This window comes from Capsicum annuum, chromosome 9 (genome assembly GCF_002878395.1).
Source record: "Capsicum annuum cultivar UCD-10X-F1 chromosome 9, UCD10Xv1.1, whole genome shotgun sequence".
Taxonomy (NCBI): Eukaryota; Viridiplantae; Streptophyta; class Magnoliopsida; order Solanales; family Solanaceae; genus Capsicum; species Capsicum annuum.
Window position 1 is genome coordinate 114,320,065 of NC_061119.1, and position 23,919 is coordinate 114,343,983.

The window sequence follows — 23,919 nt, forward strand, 5'->3', positions numbered from 1 at the left end:
TCGTCATTAAAAATATTATAACATAAATTTGATAAGTTATTTTATAATCGTGTGAAGCGCGATCAAATTCACTAGTTTTTAAAATAACAGTGATGTGATGTGTGTGTAATGCACCTCATGTGTGAGAGTGATATATTCTTGGGGTGATATTTAATTCACTTTTAAATTATTAAAAAGGATAAATGAATAAAAAATTAATGAAGGACTAAAGTAAATTAAGAGGATAAATTCAGGGGTGTTTTAATGTCTTTTCTCTATAAGTAATAGGAAAAATTACACATTATAGATAAAACAATTTTTTAATTACATGATATGGTTAAGATTTAAAAAAATTACCCAACAAAGTTATTTGTTAGTAATATTCTCTCTCTCATGTAATTAATTTTTCATAATCTCTCTTTTATCTAATTGGCTAGTTTTGCGGCATTAACTTATGCACGCTTCTTGAACACATCTCAAGGAAAATTTTTCTCTTTAATTAATCGATTTCTTGTCTTCCCCTAAATATCCGTTGTGGGTTTGCATTGAAGATTTCTTAGAGTAATTTCTCATTCCTAAATATTTGTGGAGATATGCATTGAAGATTTTACGGTAATTTTAATTTTTGGAGGTATATAGATTTGTTTCTATTGACTTTTTTTAGGTATTCTCTAAATGAGCTTCCGTGTTTCTTCAAATTTTATCTATTTTAATAGAATAGAATGTATAATTTAAAAATTGAATTGTATATTAGTATTGGTTTCACAAAATAAATCTTGACGAATTATTTTCATAATTGGGTATTTGATCCGATTTTAATGAATTTGATAATTGTATATAGGTGATTTAATTATATTTGGTTGCGTAGATTTTTGTATGTGGGTATGCACTGTATATTTTTTCATTTGTATATTTTTATATACATATAAATGTGTTGGATGTATGTTTTTGATGTATACATGTAGGATTTTGTATAACTGTATATGTATACAAGTTTGTTTTGTGTTGGTACACATATACATATGCATATGTATAATCCTATACGTTTATACAATATATTGTTGATATGCATAATTATATATTGCACATTATACATAATTATAAAATTTTACAACATACCCAATGTATTCCCACCTAATGGGGTCTGGGGAGGGTAGACGCAGCCCATACCACTACCTGAGGAGAAGTAAAGAGACTGTTTCCAATAGACCCCTGGCTCAGGACCGATAACAATATAACAAACACAAAAGATAAGTGCATATACTAGTATGGTACGCAAGACAAACTAACAGTATAACAAACACAAAAGATAAGTGCATATAAACTAGTATGGTAAGCCAATTAAACTAACACTGCTAACCACACACAAGAAACTCTAGACACAGAGGAGCGCACCCCTACTATTACCGACACACTTTCACCCACTAACCCTCTACCCTAATCCGCGTTCTCCACACCTTCCTATCAAGGGTTATGTCCTCCGTTAGCTGTAACTGCTCCATATCATGCTTAATCAACTCCCTCCAATATTTCTTCGGTCTACCTCTACCCCGCCTAAAATCATCCATACCCAATGTCTCACACCTCTGTACAAGGGCATCAGAACCCCTCCTCTTCACATGCCCGAACCAATTATACGTTATACAATTGAAATATATATATATATATATATATATATATATATATATATATATATGAGAATATTGAGGAAAGTTGGAGATAATAATGAGCATTAATTACTTTCTCTTTTTCTTTTAAATTAATATTAATTATATTGTATAAATGAGTCCTAAATATATTTTGTCACTAACTAATGTTTATAAAATATAATTAATAGAACTTAAACCATAAAATTAGTTAGAAGAAATTTAAGGTGTCTATATGTGAAGTTTTGTCTTAATAATAATATTTCATCCTTTAACGATGTAGCCAAATCTTAGTAATGGCAACAAATCAATGTTTGAATAAGTTTTTGCGAAAAAATATTTAATACCTATGCTAGTAAGAATAAGAAATTACGTCGCCTTGCGGGATGGAAAAGCAAATTCCTCACCCCTCAGGTCACATAACTCTTATTAATTCGGTCTTTAACTCGCTTTCGAATCACGTAATGCAGATCAACAGGTTACCTTATCAACTCATTAAGAGAATGGACAAGTGTGAAAAAGACTTCTTTTGGGGTACTTCAGAATACCGTAAGAAAATCAATTTAGTTAAATGGGCCAATATCACAAAACCCAAAAAGGACGGGGGGTTAGGCATCCAGAAGTTAAATTCTAAAAACTATGCCCTATTGGCCTCGACAGCATGGACACTTTTCCACGCACAGAATTCAATTTGGGCAGACATTCTAAGGAACAAGTACCTTAGACTCTCCCGGAACTCCACTTCCAGCTCCACAATCTGGAAAAACCTCATGTTGGGATGAAAATACTGTCAAAAAGGGATTGTTTGGCAATCGACAAATGGGAGGTGCATTAACTTATGGAACCAACCATGGATTAAGCCTGGTACCACCCTTAGGTCCACGATTCAAGGTCCTTTAATGTGTTTGGAAGAGCTGAAGCATATTTAAGATTACAGAGCCAATGGTTCTTGGAACCTGCCAAGCATTCCATTCGCTCTTTCTCAGGCTGTAGTCAACCAAATACTGGCAGTACACTTTCCTATGTACCCAAGTACTTTTGACCGCATCAAGTGGGTTCTCACACCCACGTGTAAATTTACGGTCCAATCCTGCTACAATCAAATCAATCTTTTAGAAAATCAGTCCCCCACCACAAATAACTTTAATTGGATTTGGAAACTTCAAATTATTCCCAAAATCAAATACTTTCTCTGGCTGATAAGGTTAAATAAGCTACCAATGGCCTTGTTCTTACATCTTATCTCCTGTATACAATCGCCCACTTGTAACCTTTGTAGCCACGGAGTTCCCAAAACCATACCCCACTTATTTTCTTTCTATCCAGGGCTTCACCAATTCTGGGAAAACATTATCGTACGAACAGGTGCAAGGACCTTCAATTGTCTACCACCTTCTCATTCTAACTTGGGAATCATATCTTGGATTCGAGATTATTCCTATTGGCATACTACCACGCCTCTAAATTTGTCGTTGAATGTCTTGCTCCCGTTCAGTTTGTGGGTTATTTAGACTCACAACAATAAATGTTTATTCGAAGGTCAAAAAGGAACTCCGTCTTCAAACATTGCCATAAATGCAGCAATTGAGTATTACTACCTTGCTGCGAAACTTAGAAACAATATTATTTCCGTTACTCTGAATGTCAAATGGAACCCTCCAAAAAATAACTTCTTGATGCTTAATACTGATGCTACTTTGGCCTCCAAACCTAACATTAAGGGACTGGGAGGTATGTTCCGTAATTACTAGAGTGATTGGGTAATGGGTTTTACTGCATGTGCGCCTACGCAGGATATTTTTCAACTTGAAACTTTAGCCCTCTTGGCAGGTTTACAACTTTCTATGGAGAACAATATTATGCCGTTAGAAATTAATGTGGATGCAAAACAACTCAGTCATATGTTGTCGGACATTGACATAGCAACTTCCACTAACATTTCTACTCTTTTGTTAAATTGCAGGTATTTGCTCCTACAGTTGGGTAGTTCGGTGGTTACTTATATCTACAGAGAGCAGAACAGGCTTGCCGATGGCCTAGCGAAGAAAGCCATCTCTATTGCTTTACCATCCATCATATCTAACAGTACAGTTCTCACGACAAATGCTATTACTTTTTGGATGCCTCTTCAATACTTGTTGATTTTTTATGAAGCTGATAAGCGAGGAGACTATGAAACTAGGAGGGTTAACTTTCTGGGAGTTTTTCCACCTAGTAACTATGTAAATACTCCTACTAGTTTGGGTTTAGACTCTACTGGATGGTCTATAAATATTGCACCTGGTTCAGATACTATGGTGGCTACGCTACCAAATGGCTCTCTGTAGTTCTTTTTGTTATGATGCTAATATAATACTACTATCCTTATTACCAAAAAGAAATTACGTCGTTGATTACGCTTACATTAGCCAAAGAAATACTATATAAATAAATAAATAAATAGTTTATGTACGCATGTGTAGAAAATTCAAAGAACTCGGTAAAGCAAAAAAGTGAATTAATTGTGATAAAGATAATAACATAACTCATGAGGAGCTTTTTCTATGCTTTGTTTCCTTGGGTGTTTTTTTTAAAGGGGTCTTTCGGGAATAATTGGCAAAGAAGGCACCTTCCAAAACTAATTTTTCAAATATCCACTTAATTTCTTTTTGATTTATTTTTTAGGTTTAGGGGGAAAAGTGGAAAAACGGGGCCCACACGTGGGCCAAGGGACCAATTCATCATTTTTACAACTTTACAAATTTAATATAATACACCTAACACCCTCCATTTATTTCAATATAAAAAAAATCCTCTCTCTCTCTCCTCTTCAATTCTCAATTCCCGTTTTTGAAACTACTTCTCCCAAAAATGCCATTTTTGTTTCGTCTTCTTCTCCAGCTGTTAAGGGGTCATTGTTGCTTTGTAAGGTTAGTTAAAATCAAGTTTCGATCATTTCTAGATCTATTTAAACAGGTTTTTTTCCAAATCAATTCGTAGTGATGTAGGAAATTTATATTTTTTTTGAATTTGGTGTTTTGGTTTAGTCGTGGTTTTTTTAGCAATGAAGTATTGAATGGTGGGATAATTGCTATTTGAAGAGTTATTTTGGTATTTTGATCTGAACAGTGACCTGTTTTTGTTCGTAGACCTACGTTCTATCCATAGACCCGTGATCTATGAAATGAGAATACCCTAGATTGAAATCAATTTTCAGAAGTATGAAATTCTTTTAAAACATGATTGCTGAAATAGTAAAAATTGAAATATTAATAGCTAGTTAGTTTGATTAGGTGCACTAGTTTGATTTCTAGCTATTGTTCTGTTTTGGTACTGCATGTTGGATTTTGGTTCAGTTATTGTATGTTTGTGTAGTGAACTATTTAATGGTGGGGTGTTTCTTAATTTTTTGTGGGGGTTTTCATTTGAGCGTTAAGTTATTTCTGTTGATAGACTTGTGGTCTATGAACTAAAAATGGGAGATTTGTTCTGCAAGTGTAAATTGTGTTGAAATGGCTAAAAACCATCCTTCCTAAATACAAAGATGGTACCGCTTCCGATTTTGCTGGTAGCAGTAGAAAAAAAAAAGTTGAGGCAGTTGAAAATATCTCAAAAAAAATAAAATTCAAGAGGCAGTGTCCGAATCAGATTCGGAGTTAAAGGAGATAAGCGACTACGTCGAGTCTAGTGAAGATGTTTCCAAGCGCAGCGTAAGTGGTGACAGTGAATAGAGCGAGGGAAGTGGGAGAAATAGTGATGATGGGGATAGTGATACCTTGTCTGTGCCATATCTTTCAAGGTACATTTTCATGGATCGGTATAACCTTCGAACGATAATTGATGAGGTGGGATCTTTCCCGGCAAAGATATCGGTCAGATTAAGAATGGCTGTTTATCGAGAATTTAAGAAAGTACTTATCGACCAGGAATTGAAGAAAAGATTCAAGCGGTCCTATTTTGGACACCTGAGAAACCTGCCGAAATATCTAAAGTTCAATGGGCAGTTGGTCCATTATTTGCTATTGCGACGCGTCAAGAACGATAAGATGGTCATGAGATGTGGTTCTGCGTTAACAATAAGCCTGCCTTTTTTGGCTTGAAAGAGTTTTGTTTGATCGCGAGGCTGAATTGCTCATCATACCCCAGTGAATCAAAAATAAAGAAGGTGTTAGCAAAGGGGGACAATTTTTGTTTTAAGGTGATGAAAAACAAAAGCATCACGGCGGCCAACTTGTTACACCTGATCAGGGGGAATAAGCTGAATGAGGAACAGACGTTCAAATGCTTTCTATTGTGGTTCTTGCAAACCATGTAGCTTGCAAAAGATTCAACGAAGGTTGTCGACACAAAACTGATTCGAATGGTTGATTCTTTGAGTTTCTTCGAGAAGTATCAGTGGGGGAAAGAGACATTTCAACTGACCATGGACTATCTGAAGAAGAAAAGTGACTTGAAGAAGCAGAAGAAAGTAGTTGATGAGAAGCAGAAGGCGTCCTATACTTTATTATGATTTCCCTGGGCATTCATGGTATCTACCATAAATTCTTTAGTGAGTTTATCGTAGATTATCATTTTATTTTTACTCTGTCATAGACTCTGAGTTATTTTTTTCACTGTTGTACTTCTTACAGATTTGGATCTATGAGGTATTTCCTCATTTTGGAGAATTTGCTGGAAAATCAATGGATAAGCCCTTTCCCATTCCCCGCATCCTCGGATGGCACTTTACAAAAAGTGACAAGATAATCGAAGGTGACCCATTCAAGTATAAAGGAAAATTTACCGAGGTATGAACGTATTTTCTATTATGCAATAATACTACCGTTGTATCAATGTTATGTAATTATTAATTGATATTTTGTAGAACGTGCACCCGTACATCATCCCTACTGTTCATGAGATGAAGATGGATTACATGATTACGTTTAATTCATATACGGATGAGGTGAAGAATAACGTCCTCGATGGCTTGAAGAAAGAGTTAGAAGGGGTGAATGTCCTTACTTAAAATAAGGATAGTGATGATGATAGGGATTTGGGTGATAACCCTATTGGAGTACGCATTAGTGATGATGATTATCCGAGCACCTCCAAAGATACAGCAGGAACCTCATCCCCCGAGGATCTTCATAAGCGTGTTGTTGCGCTCGAGGAAGCAGTGTTGGATATTACTGCCTATATCAGAGAGAAAAGAATGAAGAAAAAGGAAAATAATGAGCGACAACATGAGCGAGGTAACTTCATTCAATAATTGATGTTGTTAATAAATTTTCAGCTTTAAATATCAGTAACACTTTGTAATATGATGATACAGTGCATGTGGACCTTCATGAATCGGAGAGAAATGAAGAAGGAAAAAAAAAAGTAAAATGGATGAGTTGGCCTCTGTTGTGGCAGAAGAGGAAAAAAAAGAAGAAAAGAAGGATGAAGAAGATAAGAGTCAAGAAGAAGGTGGAAAAGTAGCAGCTGCAAAAGAAGAAGAAAAAGTTGTAGCAGATGAACAAGAAGGCGAGGAAAAAGAAAAAGTCGATGAAGAAGAAGCTGACAAAGAAGAAGTTGAGAAAGAAGCAGCAGGTGAACGAAAAGAAGAAGCTGAGGAAAAAACAGCTATTGCAGGTGAAGAAAGAGAAGAATGTGTGGAAGAAAAGGAAACTAAAAAAGCACCAGCTGCTGCAGAAGCTGAAAAAGAAGGAGAAGATGGTGAGAATGAAGAAGCAGATGTAGCTGTTGAGAAAAAAGAAGTTGAAGCTGACCAAAAAGAAGTGGTCATGGACATTGTTGATGAAATCAACAGTAACACTTGTGTTGATGAGGAACTTAGGGAAAAAAATATTTGAATCTTAAGTCGTTTAATGTGTTGTTGAATGATGTGTTGTTAGGATATGACAATTTTTTTTATTTCACAAATATAAAGGTTGAAGGATCTGGTGGTAGGCTATGACAATTATTCTTTTATTTTATGAAACTTGTTATGATTCTGCACTGAATCTATTTCTATCAAACTGATTTGTGACATGGAATTTGAATATGCAGGGTGTGGTCATAGTTGGTACAGTTATGCCTGATATTATAGAATGCATACTTAATATTTCATATACAGTATGCATAGTCTATCATTACCATGTTGGTCGAATTTAAGTTGACGTGTTGTTTAATTGACTACAATTCTATCAAAAATAGTATTAACATTACAGAAAAATAGAACTATTATTATTTGTTCAATATCACTACATCCATGTTACATTTTTTCAAAGAACGAATACTAGCATTATAGCACATAACATCATTTTTAGGACATTCTCCCTTTCTTCGGCCAAAATCAATTTTTATTTTGGTTGATCCTTCTCTATTTGGGTGTCATGTAGCAATAGTTCAAAGTGATCCCTCTGTTCTTCGGGTTCTTTGAACAAAGTCATGAGAAAATCTTTATTTTCTTCACATTGTTGGAACCTTTGTAGTAGATTAAATTTTGTCAAGCCTTGAAAATTTGATGTCTCGAGTCCCGAACTCGACGTTGATGAACTGGTTGGAGGTGATAGCTCATCAAGCCATTTAAAAAACGAGCATGCGCCATTATCCTAGGGAAAAAATAATAATTACATAATGATTAACTTAACTTTAAAAAAAAAACACCTCACCTTCACAATTGCATAATTATAAAATTTGCAACCTAGATTTGAATTCGTGCGTGACGTCCTCAAGACAACCGCATTCCCACAATGACAAATTAGGGTATTTTTAGAATTGGATGTTTGAGATGCTTGAGATACTGTACAATTTTTAACAAAAAAACAAAGTGAATGAAATAAAATAATGAGGGATGGACACCTTATATATGAAGTAAAAACGAAGTGTTAACACTGATGGCTTACAAAAGTAGTTGTTTATTACCATTGGAATAGTAATTTTCTTGACTCTTAATAAATCGTCGTAGATCATGACCTATGTCAGCCATCGATTAGTCTAGTCTACCGTAGACTTACACCTTTAGTAGTACATCGATTGATATCCTGATTATGCGTAGACTACTGTGATCTATGTACACTTATATAGACCATCAATTGGATGTAGTTAAAAAATAAATAAATAAATTAAAAATAATTTAAATAGATAATCACATGTTTTGGGACTGGTGTAAGAAAATAATTAAATTAAAAATAATCTAAATAAATAATCGCATGATTTAAATAGATAATCTTGAACCGTTGGTGACACTTATAGACTCTCATCGATGTTGACCTATGTCAAATTCATGTAAAAAATATACTTGTGCTTTAAGGGTCCATCGATTAGTCTAGTCTACCGTAGACTCACCTTTAGTAGTGCATCGATTGATATCATGATTATACGTAGACCACGGTGATCTATGTACACTGTTATAGACCATCACTTGGATGTAGTTAAAAAATAAATTAATTAATTAAAAATAAATGTAGTGTGGATTTCTACACATGTGAAGGAGTGTAAACAAGTCACATAATCATATTAGAGCTTAAACAAATTAGGGGATGAATTAAGGAGTGTGTGGATGGGTAGTGGTTGAATGTTCAATATCGTAAGAGTAATGTTTGTCAAAGCATAAGTATGTTTTGAGGATATGTATTATATTTGATGACTACACATTCCACATACTCCTTCCATCACCACCCCTAAATCAAAAGAGTGTGTGGAATTGATAGTGGTAGAACAATAATCATCCTCAATACATACTTGTGCTTTGACAAAGATTACTCTTAGGATATTGAACATTCAACCACTACCCATCCACACACTCTTTAATTCACCCACCCACCCCAATTTGTTCAAGCTCTAATATGATTATGTGACTTGTTTACACTCCTTCACATGTGTAGAAATCGACACTACAATTATTTTTAATTTATTTATTCATTTATTAACTATATCCAAGTGATGGTCTATAATAGTGTACATAGATCACCATGGTCTATGCATAATGATATCAATCGATGCACTACTAAAGGTGTAAGTCTACGGTAGACCAGTACGACGGTCTATTAAGAGTCACCACCACTCCAAGATTATCTATTTAAATCTTTTTTAATTAAATTACTTTCTTCCACCAGCCCCAAAACATGTGATTATCTATTTAAATTATTTTTAATTTAATTATATTCTTTCACCAGCCCCAAAATATGTGATTATCCATTTAAATCATCTTATATTTAATTATTTTCTTCCACCAGCCCCAAAACATGTGATTATCTATTTAAATTTATTTTTAATTTAATTGTTTTCTTTCACATGTTCCAAAACGTGTGATCATCTATTTCAACTATTTTTAATTTAATTATTTTCTTCCACCAGCCACAAAACACGTGATAATCTATTTAAATTTTTTTAAATTAAATTATTTTTTAATAATCTATTATTATTTGTTTTAATTTAATCGATGACCCATTGATTCACATAGTTTACGATCGACTAATATGTATAGTCGAGGAAATACTGAGTATACAATCGACGATAGACTATATATTAATTTTTACTCTTCAGGAAATTAGTCAAGCTACAATATTGTAAACTGAACAAGGCATACATATTTGATTCGAGTTTTTGTCTGTACAGAAGAATAACCACCACATACAAAAAATAAAGGATCAGAACAAAGATAGTAAACATAATGTTAAAACAAACTAAAACATACTTATATTAAACTTGTTCATTACATTACATAATAATATTTACAGCAAAAAGGGGAAAATAGAAGAAGTTTTCTTCTAATAAAATCCTACAAAGAAAGCTTCTTCAGCAATGAACCAAAAAAACTTTAAAACATAATCTAAAATTAAAAAGTAAACTAAATTATGGGGATGGTGGGGGTGATGTAGTTGTTACCGTCCATTCTAAGACGCTCTAGAATTGCTCGGAGGAAATGAGCAATTCGTTGGAGCTCACGCTCCAAGTACCATTGATCTTCTCCCAGGCCATAGAAAAGACGATCAAAGTCGTTTTGAAGAAGTAGCAGATCATAGTGACGAGGGGGGACTCATCTAATTGGGTGAAGGGAAATTCTGCGGCCTGGCATGATTTCAATTTTTGGTGAAGAAGAGGGTTTCTGATATTTTTTATTTAGGGACAAGTGAAGGGTTACGTAAAAAGAGGGACTATACTTATAGACCTATAAATGGTGTCCATTCATATATCCACCCAATGGTAGGTCGACGTGTGTGAGAAGAGAAAATGCTTGGTTTATGTATACCAGCGGTTTTTCTCGTGAACAGACATTTTGTGCAGCTTTTTATTAAATGAGAACGGAAAACAATGATTCATTGCATCAATTGGAGAGATAAGGTGGGAAAATGACCAACATAGCATGTTAGATGAGCAATAATATAATCAATACATAATATTTTGTAGACTTTCTGACATATATACCGTAGAATTCATGTAGTCTATCGTAGACAATACTTTAAGTCGATTACAACTGAACGTTAAAATCTACAGAAATGCACATTAGCCACCAAAACAGTAGGTTTACAACTGAAGCTAAAAATAAACCCATTTATGATTGATGGTCATTCTACATGTGGTTCTTTTGTGTCCGAATTTCTTGCATATTAAACACCTATTTCTTCTTTTGGACTTGAGTGTCTCACCGACGCCCTTAGTGTGTTTGAATTTCTTCCTTCCGAGTTTGGAATCATAAAGGGTGGAGAAATTTTAATGTCTAGCAATTCCTATAGCACAGTACATTCGGCCTCCGAAGGGACAACGTTAATTGCTTTTGAGTATGCGGGGAGGTAACTTTCAGCTTTATAAATTGGCGAAGAGTAGTCATAGATGAAGTTACCATAACCTTCGCCATCGCCATACTTTGCTCACAAAGCTGCCATCGCATGTTCGCACGGCATTTTCACCAAGTTAAATTTCCGACAAGAATAACTTCTCTCTAAGAGATTGATCTTGGCAGTAACGCTGTTGCCGAACACCGTGTACTGGTTGAGAACCCCGTTTGGATTACTCACATACAAGGAATCACTCGCACTCTTATTATCCCTTAGGATCCTTTCCGCTAAGGCACAAATTTGTTCTTTTTACCATCAACAAAGGCATGGTGCTCCCTAAATTTGTCACCAAATTTTCTAGCAATTGAATTGAATATGTACGACACTGGGTACTCCCTTTCATCCATCAAAATCGAGTTGAGCGACTCGAAGATGTTTGTGGTCATCACATCGTACCTATTGCCCGAAAAATGTGCTCTACTTCATTTTTCTTAACCAAGCACATTTTCAAGGAAATGTGCTACCTCGGGGCAATTATTCTTCAATCCCACAAAATTATCGCTAAACTCATCAAAGGAATAAGCCTTTGCTGAAGCGTAAAATAGATAAAGATGTTCTCTGCAGTGTTGACTTACGCAAAAATTTTCAGTGAGGTGCCTAATGCAAAGTCTATGATGTGCACGATTGTATACACGGGAGACGGCATTGACAATGCTAATGTGCCTGTCGGAGATGACACATAGATCTGGTTCATCTTCTATGATAGACTTAGTTTCTGGAAGAAGAAGGCCCAAAAAGCATCGTTCTCTTTATCGACGACACAAAAGGCAATCGAAAAGATATGATTTTCAGTGTCTTGTGCAACGGCACTCAACAGAACGCCCCCATACTTGCCATACAAATATGTGTCATCGACGGTAATTACCTTTCTCATGTGGTCATATCCCCGTATGCAAGCTCTGAATGCTAAGAAGTAGTAAATGAACGATCCATCCATCCAGTTTACCATGATAGAGTAAGAAGAAAACGGATTCAATAACTCCACCATGTGAAAAAAAGTCAGCAAGCAAGCACATCCATGCTTTGGTGTCCCGCGAATGATGTTCTTCGCAATTACACTTCTTTTCCAACACATCCAATAGCTTGCGTTGCAACACAACTCCTTAAACATAATCTTTTGGATTTCTTTTATGCTTGGACCTTTACCATCCCGAAAATGATTTACGCATACTGAAGCAATTAATTCGGATGAGACTTTCTTGTGCCTACGGGTGGCGTGTTCAACACCGCACGTGTGCAATCCGACATACTTGTATATGCAAAATTTGTTCGAGGTGTCGTACTTTTTTGCCTACAACAACCAGCCACAACCACGAGATAAGCATTTCGCCTTAATCAATTTTGTGCAGCTCTTCTCCATATAATAATCAAAAGACTGCCTCGCCGCTGCTGCATCTAGTAGCATTTTCAACTCTTTCTTATCTTGCGAGTGAAGGGGTGTCCTGGTTGTGATCTCGTTTCACGGTCTTCTTCATCATCTTGCGAGTCCAATGAAAAGTCTTCCATATGCATAGAATCATCTTCCATATTAATTGGATGATCGACATCGTTCTCGTAATCATTCAAATCGTCATCGATCAAATCACCATCAACTGTCGGGCGCTGCAGTAGGGGTGTTGATGAATTCAGCGGCCTTTTAAAGGACCTCTCAACCATATTTATCCTCAAAATAGACCTAAAGCCATCTGCATCAGCATTCATTATGTACGTCGGCACACGTACATCGTTATTTATGATCGTAGGATTCACTTTTTCCCTCGAATGCATTAGATAACTAATCACCACACCACTCGGCGCGCAATCTAGATCCCCATTATGCATTACGCTTGCAACGAAGTCATCGTACAAACTGTTGTGGGAAACAGGAATGGGAATTATCACCTTGGTAAATGATATTCATTTCCAACATTTGGGAGTTTCCACCCATTTTCCCATGAAATCTCCAGAAATCAGAACAAATTCCGCAATAGACATCCTAGAATTAAGCTTTGGTCGATGGTAGATTATTCTTAGGGTCTATGTCGGGATGTATGCACGATCGATGACTGACGATGACGGTTCGATGGCAGCGCAGATATCCGTACAAAAACTTAAAATTGCAAATATTGCTTCTAATCAATGATTGTTGGGTTTATGGAATAGAGAAATGAACTTGGAGTCGCCTGAGCTACTGTAATGCACTTTCTAAAGTGGTTTTGAGTAATGTGAGTGATTTAAAGCTTTTTAACAATGGTGGAAAGTGTATTTGAGAAGATAGAAAACAAATGGGATAACAATGGATGCAATGGACAAGCTTATGATGTTTGTGGACTGATTTACAGCTGATCGCCGAAAAATAATGCCGAAAAAGTGGCCGGAATCGGAGCTTTTTAAAGGAAAAAATACCCACCTTTTATTTTTAGGTTTTGGAAAAAAAAATTTAATATTTTTGAAAAACCTAGATATTTTTGTATATATAATGGTGAATGATGAAGTGGGTTGAAATGTATTATTAAAAACTTGTCGGTGAATTTATTAAGTTGGAAGTATTGGGTTAAAGTGAATTATTACACAAGTTGAGGCTGAAATTGTTAAGTTGAAAAAGTTGGTGATGAGTTGGAATTATGTGGGTATTTGACCAATTTTTTAAAACTTTTAGATATTTAACAAAATAATTTTAAAAAAGAGGTGTTTTGGCATACTTGTCCATCCGTCTGCTGTCTTTTTAAAATTATGGCTGCCAAGTACTTCCACATAGAGACAACATGTATGTGGAGAATAATTAATTTATGAAAACAGTTACGAAATAATTTAATCTTTTACACTGATCGTTAACTTGAAGAGTTACATTGTCGAACATGGGGGAAAATACATCCAACAAATAATAAATTCAAACATTGGAAATCTCGAATCCTCCTGCCTATTATTGAAATATCGTAAATCTTATTATTCAATGATGAAATGTTAGTAGTTCTGCTTTTTTAAATGACCCGTAAAACACTTCCAACAAAAAATCTCCACATCTCATTATAAAAGATTTTCCTAGGTATTTTCAGTACAGAAATCGAATTGGACTTGCATATTTATAGTTAAAAAGTAATTCCTTCATATTTTTTTTTGTAATTGCTATTTTTTTTCTTTTAAATACAAATAATATAAATTTTGATCAATATTTTAAGATGTATTTCTTAATCAAACTGAAAAAAATTGTAATTTATTGAAGTTTTCATGTAGTTTTTGAATATCTAAATTTTAATTTATAATATTATATTAATTAAATCTAATTTAGTTTTGAAACTTAGTCAAATTGACTTGCAAAAAGCGAGGAGACCAATTAAAAAGGAATGGAGGGAGTATTACTAAGACATGTTTTTTTAGAATCAATTTGAATTTATGTCAGGACGCTCGACTATTGAGGTCATCCATCTCATAAGGAGACTGGTGAAGCAGTATAGGAAAAGGAAGAAGGACTTGCACATGGTGTTCGTTAACTTGAAAAAGGATTATGATAAGAGTCCCCATGAAGGTTTTATGAAGGTGCTTGGAGGCTAGAGGTATACCTATAATGTATGCTAGGGCGATTAAGGATATGTACGACGGAGCAAAGACTCGAATTAGGACTATGGGAGGGGACTTGTAGCATTTTTCCGTCTTGATGGGGTTACTCCAAGGATAGACTCTTAGCCCGTTTTCATTTGCCTTGTGATGGATGCTTTGACTTTGCAAATTGGAGGTGAGGTATAGTGGTGTTTGCTATTTGCGCATAATGTAGTCTTGATTGATGGGATCCATGATGGAGTTAATGCTAAGTTGGAGGTTTGGTGGCAAACCCTAAAGTCTAAAAAATTTAGGTTGAGCAAGTCCAAAACAGAATACTTGGAGTGTAAGTTCAGCGAGGCGTCGCATAAGGCTGATGTAGTCGTAAAGCTTGATGCTCAAACCATCTAGAAGAGAGATAGTTGATTCAAGTGAATTGAAAGATTGACGACGATGTCTCTCACGGAGTTGGGGTAGAGTGGATGAAATGGAGTCTTCCATCCACAATCTTATGTGGCAAGAAAGTGTCTCCTAAACTCAAAGGTAAATTCTACAGAGTGATGGTTACACCGGCTATGCTGTATGTGGCAGAGTGTTGGTCAATCAAAAAATCTCACATCCTAAAAATGAAGTCGGCGGAGATGAGAATGCTATAGTGGATATATAGGTGTACAAGGGAGGATATGATTAGAAATGTGGTTATTTGAGATAAGGTGAAAGTAGCGTCGGCGGAAACCAAGATGCGTGAAAAGGTTGAGGTGGTTTGAGCATGTAATGAGTGGCACAAATGCCGAAGTGCAGAGGTGTGAGAGGTTGTCTAGGGATGGATTCAAGCAAGATAGAGGTTAGTCGAAGAAATTTTGGAGGGAAGGGATTAGACATAAAGTAGAACAGCTTCACCTTACCGAGGACATGACCCTAGATAGAAAGGTGTGGAGGGAGCTGATTTCGATAGAAGGATTGTAGGAAGGATGCATCATTGTTAGTAGGTAGGAGGGCTTCTTAGCCGTGCTTGTAGTTATAGTATTAGTATTATTTCAAAATGTGTTATTATTTATCCTATTAATCCTGTGATTATTCTTATTGTTTCTTGTCCCTTCACTATTTATTAATCCTGTGATTATTCTTATTGTTTCTTGTCCCTTCACTATTTCTTTTCTAGACTGCTGTATGTTGAGCCAGAGGTCTATTGAAAATGACTTCGCTTTCTCACATCTAAGGTAGAGATATGGATTGCGTACAGTTATCCTTCTCAGACTCCATTGGATGAAAATATATTGAATATGTTGTTATATTAAGAAATTAATTTAGTTTATATAAATGTGATTCAGATGCAGGTTTACTTTGAAATCAAATTTATTCTAAATTCCAATTATCCCAGAAATTCAAACTAGCTAATATACCATATATCACAAAACCACTTTGGAAAGTCAACACATTCATTTGGAGGAATATACATGCATGTGTTTGAATGTAAAGTTTAATTTTAGTTAACTGTACTTAATCAAAATGTAGTTTACACCGTTAAGTAACTAACTATGGAAAAGTACATTAGTTTAGTGTTATCACCAAAACATCAAGTGTAGGTAAGCTTTTCCCTTCAAATCTCTCATGAGATATAACATTTAACAACATGAGAAATAAAATATTCCCATCATTAGTTCATTACTCCCGATAAAAAAGATAGCAAAAAACAACAATTCAAACCAATTTGTTCAGTTCACAAGTAAATGAAACTGATAAAACAGTTGACATTTCCATGTTGCCAGACTAAAATTAAGCAACAATATCCTGAACATGAGATCCCTAATAAAATCACCTCGCATTCAGGATTTACACAAACAAATTCACTGTAAACACTCCCTCAATGAGTCTCATACTTCTTTCTCTCTCTCTCTTAAAAGTCAGAGAAAAGTAATCAGCCTGCTAAACAAGAGGCCAATGCACTGGACCAGAGGTGAGTTGCACAAAGAAGACAAACTATAATTGTCTTGGGCCCTAAATATCACCCAGTATAGTACAACTTGACACGGGCTACTAGTCCTCGACGAAAAAATGAGCAAGAACTGACACATGGGAATCCACTTCGATTAGCCACATGTTAGATGATATAACCTATCTATATGCTTGTTATTCTCGTATAAATTTACCGACCCCCCGATCCCTGTGACTCATGCTTCAGGCAGGAGACAAAAGGCTGGGGGCTTGGAAGTCTATAATCCCAAAACGAATGCATGTATCTCAGCCCAACTGGAGACGGTGTAAAGAATACCAGACATCCCCCTCCAACCAGAACAGCCACCTTCAGCTAGTTCTCTCTGTTTTGTTACCAAACCAGAGAACAATGGAACAAATGAAATACCAAACTGTACACCTAGTCTCTTGAGGCCAGCACTCAGACCAATCACAATGCCCACATCTGCACTGAGCAGACAAAGAAAGTCACCAACTGAACCACCAACATAAACAGTAGTATGTTTGCCATTATTCCCATGGGACTTCAGGATGTCGTTAAAGGCTTGAAGCTTGTCCATAGGAGATTCCATCTTCTTAATAATGTCACCAGTGGTAACAGATCCTTCATAAGGTAACTCATTTGAGTGCACATTTAACACTGGTAAGGCCCCTGTTAAATGAAGAGAAGAATATCAACTAACAGCTTAAAGTTGAAGAAATCAATCCCATATCCAAAAAAGGACAGCTCGGTGCACTAAAGCTCCCGCTATGCGCAGGTCCGGGGAAAGGCCCGACGACCACAATGGTCTATTGTACGCAGCCTTACCTTGCATTTCTGCCAGAGGCTGTTTCCAAGGCTTGAACTCATGACCTCCTGATCACATAGCAACAACTTTACCAATTACTCCAAGGAGTATGATGGAATCTCAACTACAAATCACTCTCTCAAAGCTAAATGTTCACCCAACCATTTTCGCTGGATCAAGTTAAACTGACCAATTTATGGATTTGTTAGCTCCCTAGTGACAGATTCATACATTTTTAAGGGGTTATCAAACTCTTTTTTTGTGCACTTTGGTACTTCTGGCTTGTAATTTGCAATTATGCATCTTCTTGTTGTTTCGCAATGAAATACCATTACTTCATCCAAAAAAAAGAAAAAGATATTCGCATTATAGGTACACAACCTAGTTCCACTCCCAAGTTCTTTTATATCTCATTAGTGCCCACATGTAAACTATTTGATTAAAGTTTAAACTATCGAATACCGGGAATGAATTATAAACTATCCGTGTGAATTTTGTACAATTTTTGGGTTGCTACAAAAAATAAATCTACACTTCCTGCTTTGATCACATTCAACCAGTTAGTTTATTACGTGTTGGAGATGTTCTCCTTGCTGTGTGTTCTGCAGCAATGTATAATAATGGAGTGCAAAGGTACTCACTAGCTTCTTCTTTTTTTCTTTTTGAAACTGCTACTTTACTCGCCAGCTATTCGTGGTGATAAACCATAGAAAATCCCTAATAGTCTCTACTCTTAACTTTCTCTTCCAATGAGATGCATAATCATCTTCTCCTGTGAACTCTCTATCCTTCATTGGGATCTCTTGCAAGGATCATCTTAAATTATTATTTTTATAACTCGAGATATCCACTATTCAGCCCTCAAAAACTTTCATATGGTGACTTTTATGATATAATGCATAATCTGAAAATATAGAACTCAATAAAGGGCATGATCAGGCAATGAGCTAAAACAAGCATACCTGATGAAAAAGATGATCTGATGAGATCTCCAGACCAGCAATATGACAGAATATGAACATCTGCGTGCATGTTTTTACTTCCCAAAACGTCTTGCAAAACATTTTTGCAACCGTTTTGGAAGATGAGGTGTTCCCCAACCCGTTTTATGTCTTCCTGACTCAACCCTCTTAATACACCAGAATGAACCACCATATCATTTGCTCTACTTTCAAAATCAGATAGCTGCACTAGTGCTTTACACAGACCCTCATAATCAAATTTCCCAACTGCGATCAATAGGAGACATCTCAGGGCTTCTCATTGTCGTAATGTTATGCTAAAAAGAAGAAACTACCAAAAGAACTGCCGAAGACTACATACCTTTTTCACTAGGCATGATACTTTCAATGCATTGCTCATACTCCTCAATATACTTGCTGGAAAGATTGCTCCAAGTGGCCCGAAGATCAGCTGCAGAAATATGAACATATGGGGATTCACAATCATCCAGATCACTCTTTGCTGCTGCAATGATAGCAACATCTGCCAAAAGGGCAGAGGAATCAACAGCACTGCATGTCATGTCAAAATCGCAAAACAGAGTAAGATTGCATCCTGCTGGCTCTTGGACTTGAGTAATGGGGGTTATAGTGGATTGAGTAATTGGCTGAGCAGAGATGAATTCCAATTCAAGTTTCATAGCTTGGTGATACAGCTTTTCCACAACATCAAGTTCTTCGCCAGTCAAGGTAACACTTAGTTTATCCAGCAAGTCCTCAATCCTTGAAGCATTTGCCTAAGTACACAATCATTACAGGAGAGCAGTCAGACAAATTTCAACTAGAGTATACTTGGCATTTGGTTAAGAGATCCCTACAAAATAAAAAAGAATGCATCTATTAAGAATCAAACATACCTCAAAACTTTCTGAACATAGACAGTCGATCCATCTCTCATAGATGTTATTGCTCTCTTCAGGGACTAGAACAGCCTTAATCTCCTTGCTAAGAAAGCTGTAAAGCCTCATACACGGTGCAATTGCACTAAGTGTATAGGCAGCAAGCCTTGTCTTCTCAAAAGGAGTCACAATTTTACCACGACCTTTTTCCCCTTCTACTTTTCCTGCTGCTGTGGCAAGCAAAAAGTCGGTGTATCTAGCTGTGGCACTGTCACAAGTGCTAGCTTTTGGAAGTTCAAAGCCCCATTCCTGCATTATAATATATCCTTTAAACCTTTATGGACATTACCAAGAAATAAATATGGACTAAAGGCAACTCTACAAGCTGATAGGATTAATGAAAGAACAGTCGCCCGTTAGACTGTATCCATTCTTCGAAAAAACATCTCAATTTTTTTCAGGAGGTCCCAATAAGCATGCAACAGCCCATCAAACCACTGGACTCTAATCTTTCTTCTCTATGGCATATTTCACTTCACACAAGTAATGGACATATTAAAGAGTGAGCTTCTAACCCTAACAATCTTTTAGCAGTACCCCAAATTAGCACCAAGAGATAGATTACTAGATCAACAGTTTATACATCAAAATTCATGTTCAATCAAACTACCCTCTGTAATTAGCATATGACGGGATAAGATTGGGGGATGGAGGATTTTCAACCTTGCCCTTTTCCCCAATGGGAAAATGGAAAAGAAGGAAACTGAATTTGAACCTAATCACCAAGGCTTTGAGACAGAGAAAAAAATGTATATGGACCTCTTGAGTTCAATAAAATAATCTTAAATTTATTTATGATTCTAGATTACCAATCAATATCACATGCCCAAGTAGAAAATACAAGAAGAGACTTAGTCATTGTTTACTGTTGAAATGGTTAGCCTGAACTACAATATGAAAAATCAATCAATTATGGATGTGTTTGGTATGGACGAAAACACTTTCTAGAAAATCGTTTTCCATTTTTCCATGTTTGGTTATATAAAATATTTGGAGAACATTTTCTACTGGAAAACAAGTTCCATACAGAAAATTGTCTAATTATCTCCATAGCCCCCATCCCACCACCACCACCACCACCCCCACGCTCCCCCAACCCCCATCTCCATAGTGCTGGAACAGATTATATACAAATGATTTTGAGACAATATGTTATACTTACTTAGAAAACAGTAAAAAATAAATAAGAAAACCAGTTATTTTCGAACTAAAAGATTATCCTTGATACCAAACACACCCTATGCCTCAATTCCAGATCTCACACTTGCCCCTACACAAACCTACAATACAAATCTCAAACACTACTAATCCTAGCAAGATCATCATTTGCTAAGTCATAATCCCAACTAGTTGATAACATCGTTGCTTTCATTCAATTTTGTTGTACCAATTTCAATATGAACAGGAGAGACTAACCATGTAGTAATATTTTGTATTGGGGAAATTTTTATGCATAAGTGTAGGATAGCTTACCCGTACAAGGTCATCTTGATCTTTAAGTTTCCTTAACACACGCTTTCTCATTCCACGAATAGCTTCCTTATCTTCATCGTCATCTGCATAATCCTCCGCCAGTTCATAACTGTAAAAAAAGAACAAATAATCAATCAACAGATTACATAGAATTCACCATTATAAGCATATTTGACAGCAACTAAAAGGGAAAAGGGGGTACTTACGCGTGAGCAAAAGCTTGAAGGAAATAGACATCTTGAGAGATACAGTGAAGAAATGATATGGAGTCCAAAGTCCCAGATGCCAAACACACTACAAAAGGAGTATAAAGAGCACATAGAGATTCGTTCTTGAACTTCACCCAAAGCCTCCTTGCTATCCCACCATCATCTGGAACCGCTTGGAATCCTACCATATCTTATCTCCCTTACCTGTCAAACTGATCTTAGCTTCTCACTACAAGCAGCACCAATTCTTGATTAAAAAAACAAAAAGAAAACTGTTAACTTTCTTTGAATAGTCCGATTGATTTTTATCCGTTCCAAGTTGAGGGGGAACACTTGCCAACTTTCTTTGAGAAAGGGTGTGCAAGAGACATGAGGAAAAGTCGAATGTCTTTACAGATTTGGTATAAAAAGAGAAATGGGGAATGCGCGTTTGTTAGCAAGAAAGAAAAGAGAAGACTAAGTCTGAGTTGGTCACGGATTGAATGGTCGTCTCTGACCAACTGTAGAGAAGAAAGAAGAAGAGGAAGGGATCCGTGACGTGTTGGTTGGTGAAAGGAAGGAATCAAAGAGTTGAAGAGAGAGAGAGCTGGGTTGGTGTTGGGGGGCGGGAGAGAAAAAGTGGCGCAAAATGCGGTGGCAAGAAAGCAAGTTGCAGGTACCCCATACGGAATAGACTACCTACTACTGTACTTTCATTGAAACTACGCACCGCTTCATTCATTTTCTCTCCCCCTCTTCCTTGTGAATCCAATTTATTCCTGTCATTCTTTCATTTTTATGGGTTTTTTTTTTTTAGTTTTACACCCGATGACATGAGTTCAGACTAATTTGGATCGTGCACTGCATAATTCATTCTGGAGATGGCACTTCTAATAATGTTTTTTTTATATTTAAGGTTCGAATTTAAAATCTTTGATCAAGGTGGAGTAGTCGTACCACTACACCACAATTCATACAATTACTCTATTATCCACTATATTAAAAATGAACTTTTAATAATATTTATCCAAATTAAATTAATAAATATTTTTTTGTTTATTTTATTTTTATTATTAGATATTATTTATCTATATTTTTTAATACAATAAATTTATTATATTCAAAAAATAATATAATTGATATGAAATATAAAGAATAACAAAAATAAATAGAAAGAGAAAGAGGAGTCTTTTTTGTTTCTCTTGAGGGATGAAAGATTAAAAGATTGAGTACACAATAAATAAAATCCTTCTATTTATAGAGAAATTTACTCCTAGTTTCTGACTAAAAGACAGATATTTCAAATCTTGATAGATATCAATTAGATCTTGATAGATCTTATTTATATTCTTGATAGACATTCACTATAATGTAAATACATTTATAACACTCCCCTTTGAATGTCTAATTGATAGATAATGTGTTTCGTTAAAACATTACTAGAAAAAACTCAAGAAAAAAAATCTAGTGAAGTAAAAAGAGTTACATCTTTAACAATACGCATATAGGTTGTCTCATTAAAAACCTTACAAGGAAAACTCAGTGGGACAAAATCTTGTAAGAGAAAAAAAGTACGACGCGTATTAACTCCTACTAATGAGAACATCCTTGAGCCTTTGCATCCCGATCTTGTACACCATCTTCTTAAAAGTTGCATTTAGAAGAGACTTCGTGAGTAAATCAGCCACATTATCACTTAAACGAATCTGTTGTACATTAATATCATCATTCTTTTGGAGCTCATGTGTATAGAAGAACTTTGATGAAGTGTGCTTCGTTCTATCTCATTTTATGAATCCTTCATTAAGATGTGCTATGTTTGTTGTATTATCTATGTATAAAACTGTGGGTACATTGTCACATTTTTCTCAAATGAGTTGTATCATGGACCTCAACCATACACATTCTCGATTTGCTTCATGAATAGTTATTATCTCACCATGATTCGATGAAGTGCTAGATAGACTACTTTGTATATCTCCAAGATATGGCAGTACCACCACATATGAACATGTAGCCTATTTGAGATCGAGTTTTATGTGGGTCAGATAAGTACCCAACATCAGCATGACCAATAAAATTGGGACTGCAATCTCTAAAATAAAATGAGCTCATGTATTTTATTCCATTTCGATGTCTCCTAATAAAAGTAGAAATATACCTTGCTAACAAATTAATTAAAATGGCTATATCAGACCTTATAGTATTTGCAAGATACATTAATGTTGTGCCCCAAATGCACTAAGATATGATACTTCATATTTCTCATTTCAGCAAATAATTTATTGCTTTTGAAAACTCTTCAAGAGTTTCAATAATATTCAAATCATCAATTTATCCCTTATAAGAATAAACAAGCTTTCCAGAAACTTTATATGCTTCAGGCATTTTAAATCTTTTAGGGATTTTCATATAGATTTTTGTCAAGTGACAATATGAAGCATTTCACTTGTGACATCGTCAAGTGTTTGGATTGCAAATCAAATAAGTTTTATGCTTACCAAGATGCATCCTTTCATGCCACTTGATAAATGTTTCTACGTCAGTATGCTTAAATAAACATAGAATTCAGATTCTCGTAATCTTTTACAATATTGTATCAAAGATATCGTTAATGATATACCATTTTGTATCAATTCACAATGCGACATAATATTTTGAGATCTCATC

General features: G+C 35.5%; 1 protein-coding gene across 1 annotated transcript; it reads right to left on the bottom strand.

Moving 5' to 3' along the window:
* Window positions 1-16,509: 16,509 nt before the first annotated feature.
* On the bottom strand, window positions 16,510-22,025 carry LOC107842524 (bifunctional TH2 protein, mitochondrial). Its single transcript, XM_016686423.2, has 6 exons — window positions 21,268-22,025; window positions 21,062-21,170; window positions 19,547-19,837; window positions 19,012-19,426; window positions 18,651-18,917; window positions 16,510-17,552 (listed from the first exon to the last, which is right to left on the bottom strand). Exons 1-6 carry the CDS (start codon window positions 21,456-21,458, stop codon window positions 17,140-17,142), a joined length of 1,686 nt encoding a protein of 561 aa, XP_016541909.1. The 5' UTR covers window positions 21,459-22,025; the 3' UTR covers window positions 16,510-17,139.
* Between the last annotated feature and the right edge of the window lie 1,894 nt (window positions 22,026-23,919).

Excerpts from the sequence above, each read along its gene's own strand:
- LOC107842524 (XM_016686423.2), bottom strand. The coding sequence starts at position 21,458 with ATGGTAGGATTCCAAGCGGTTCCAGATGATGGTGGGATAGCAAGGAGG. Across the intron at positions 19,427-19,546 it reads TATGTTCAGAAAGTTTTGAG|GCAAATGCTTCAAGGATTGA; the intron begins GTATGTTTGATT and ends TTGTGTACTTAG. Across the intron at positions 17,553-18,650 it reads CAGATCATCTTTTTCATCAG|GGGCCTTACCAGTGTTAAAT; the intron begins GTATGCTTGTTT and ends TTCATTTAACAG.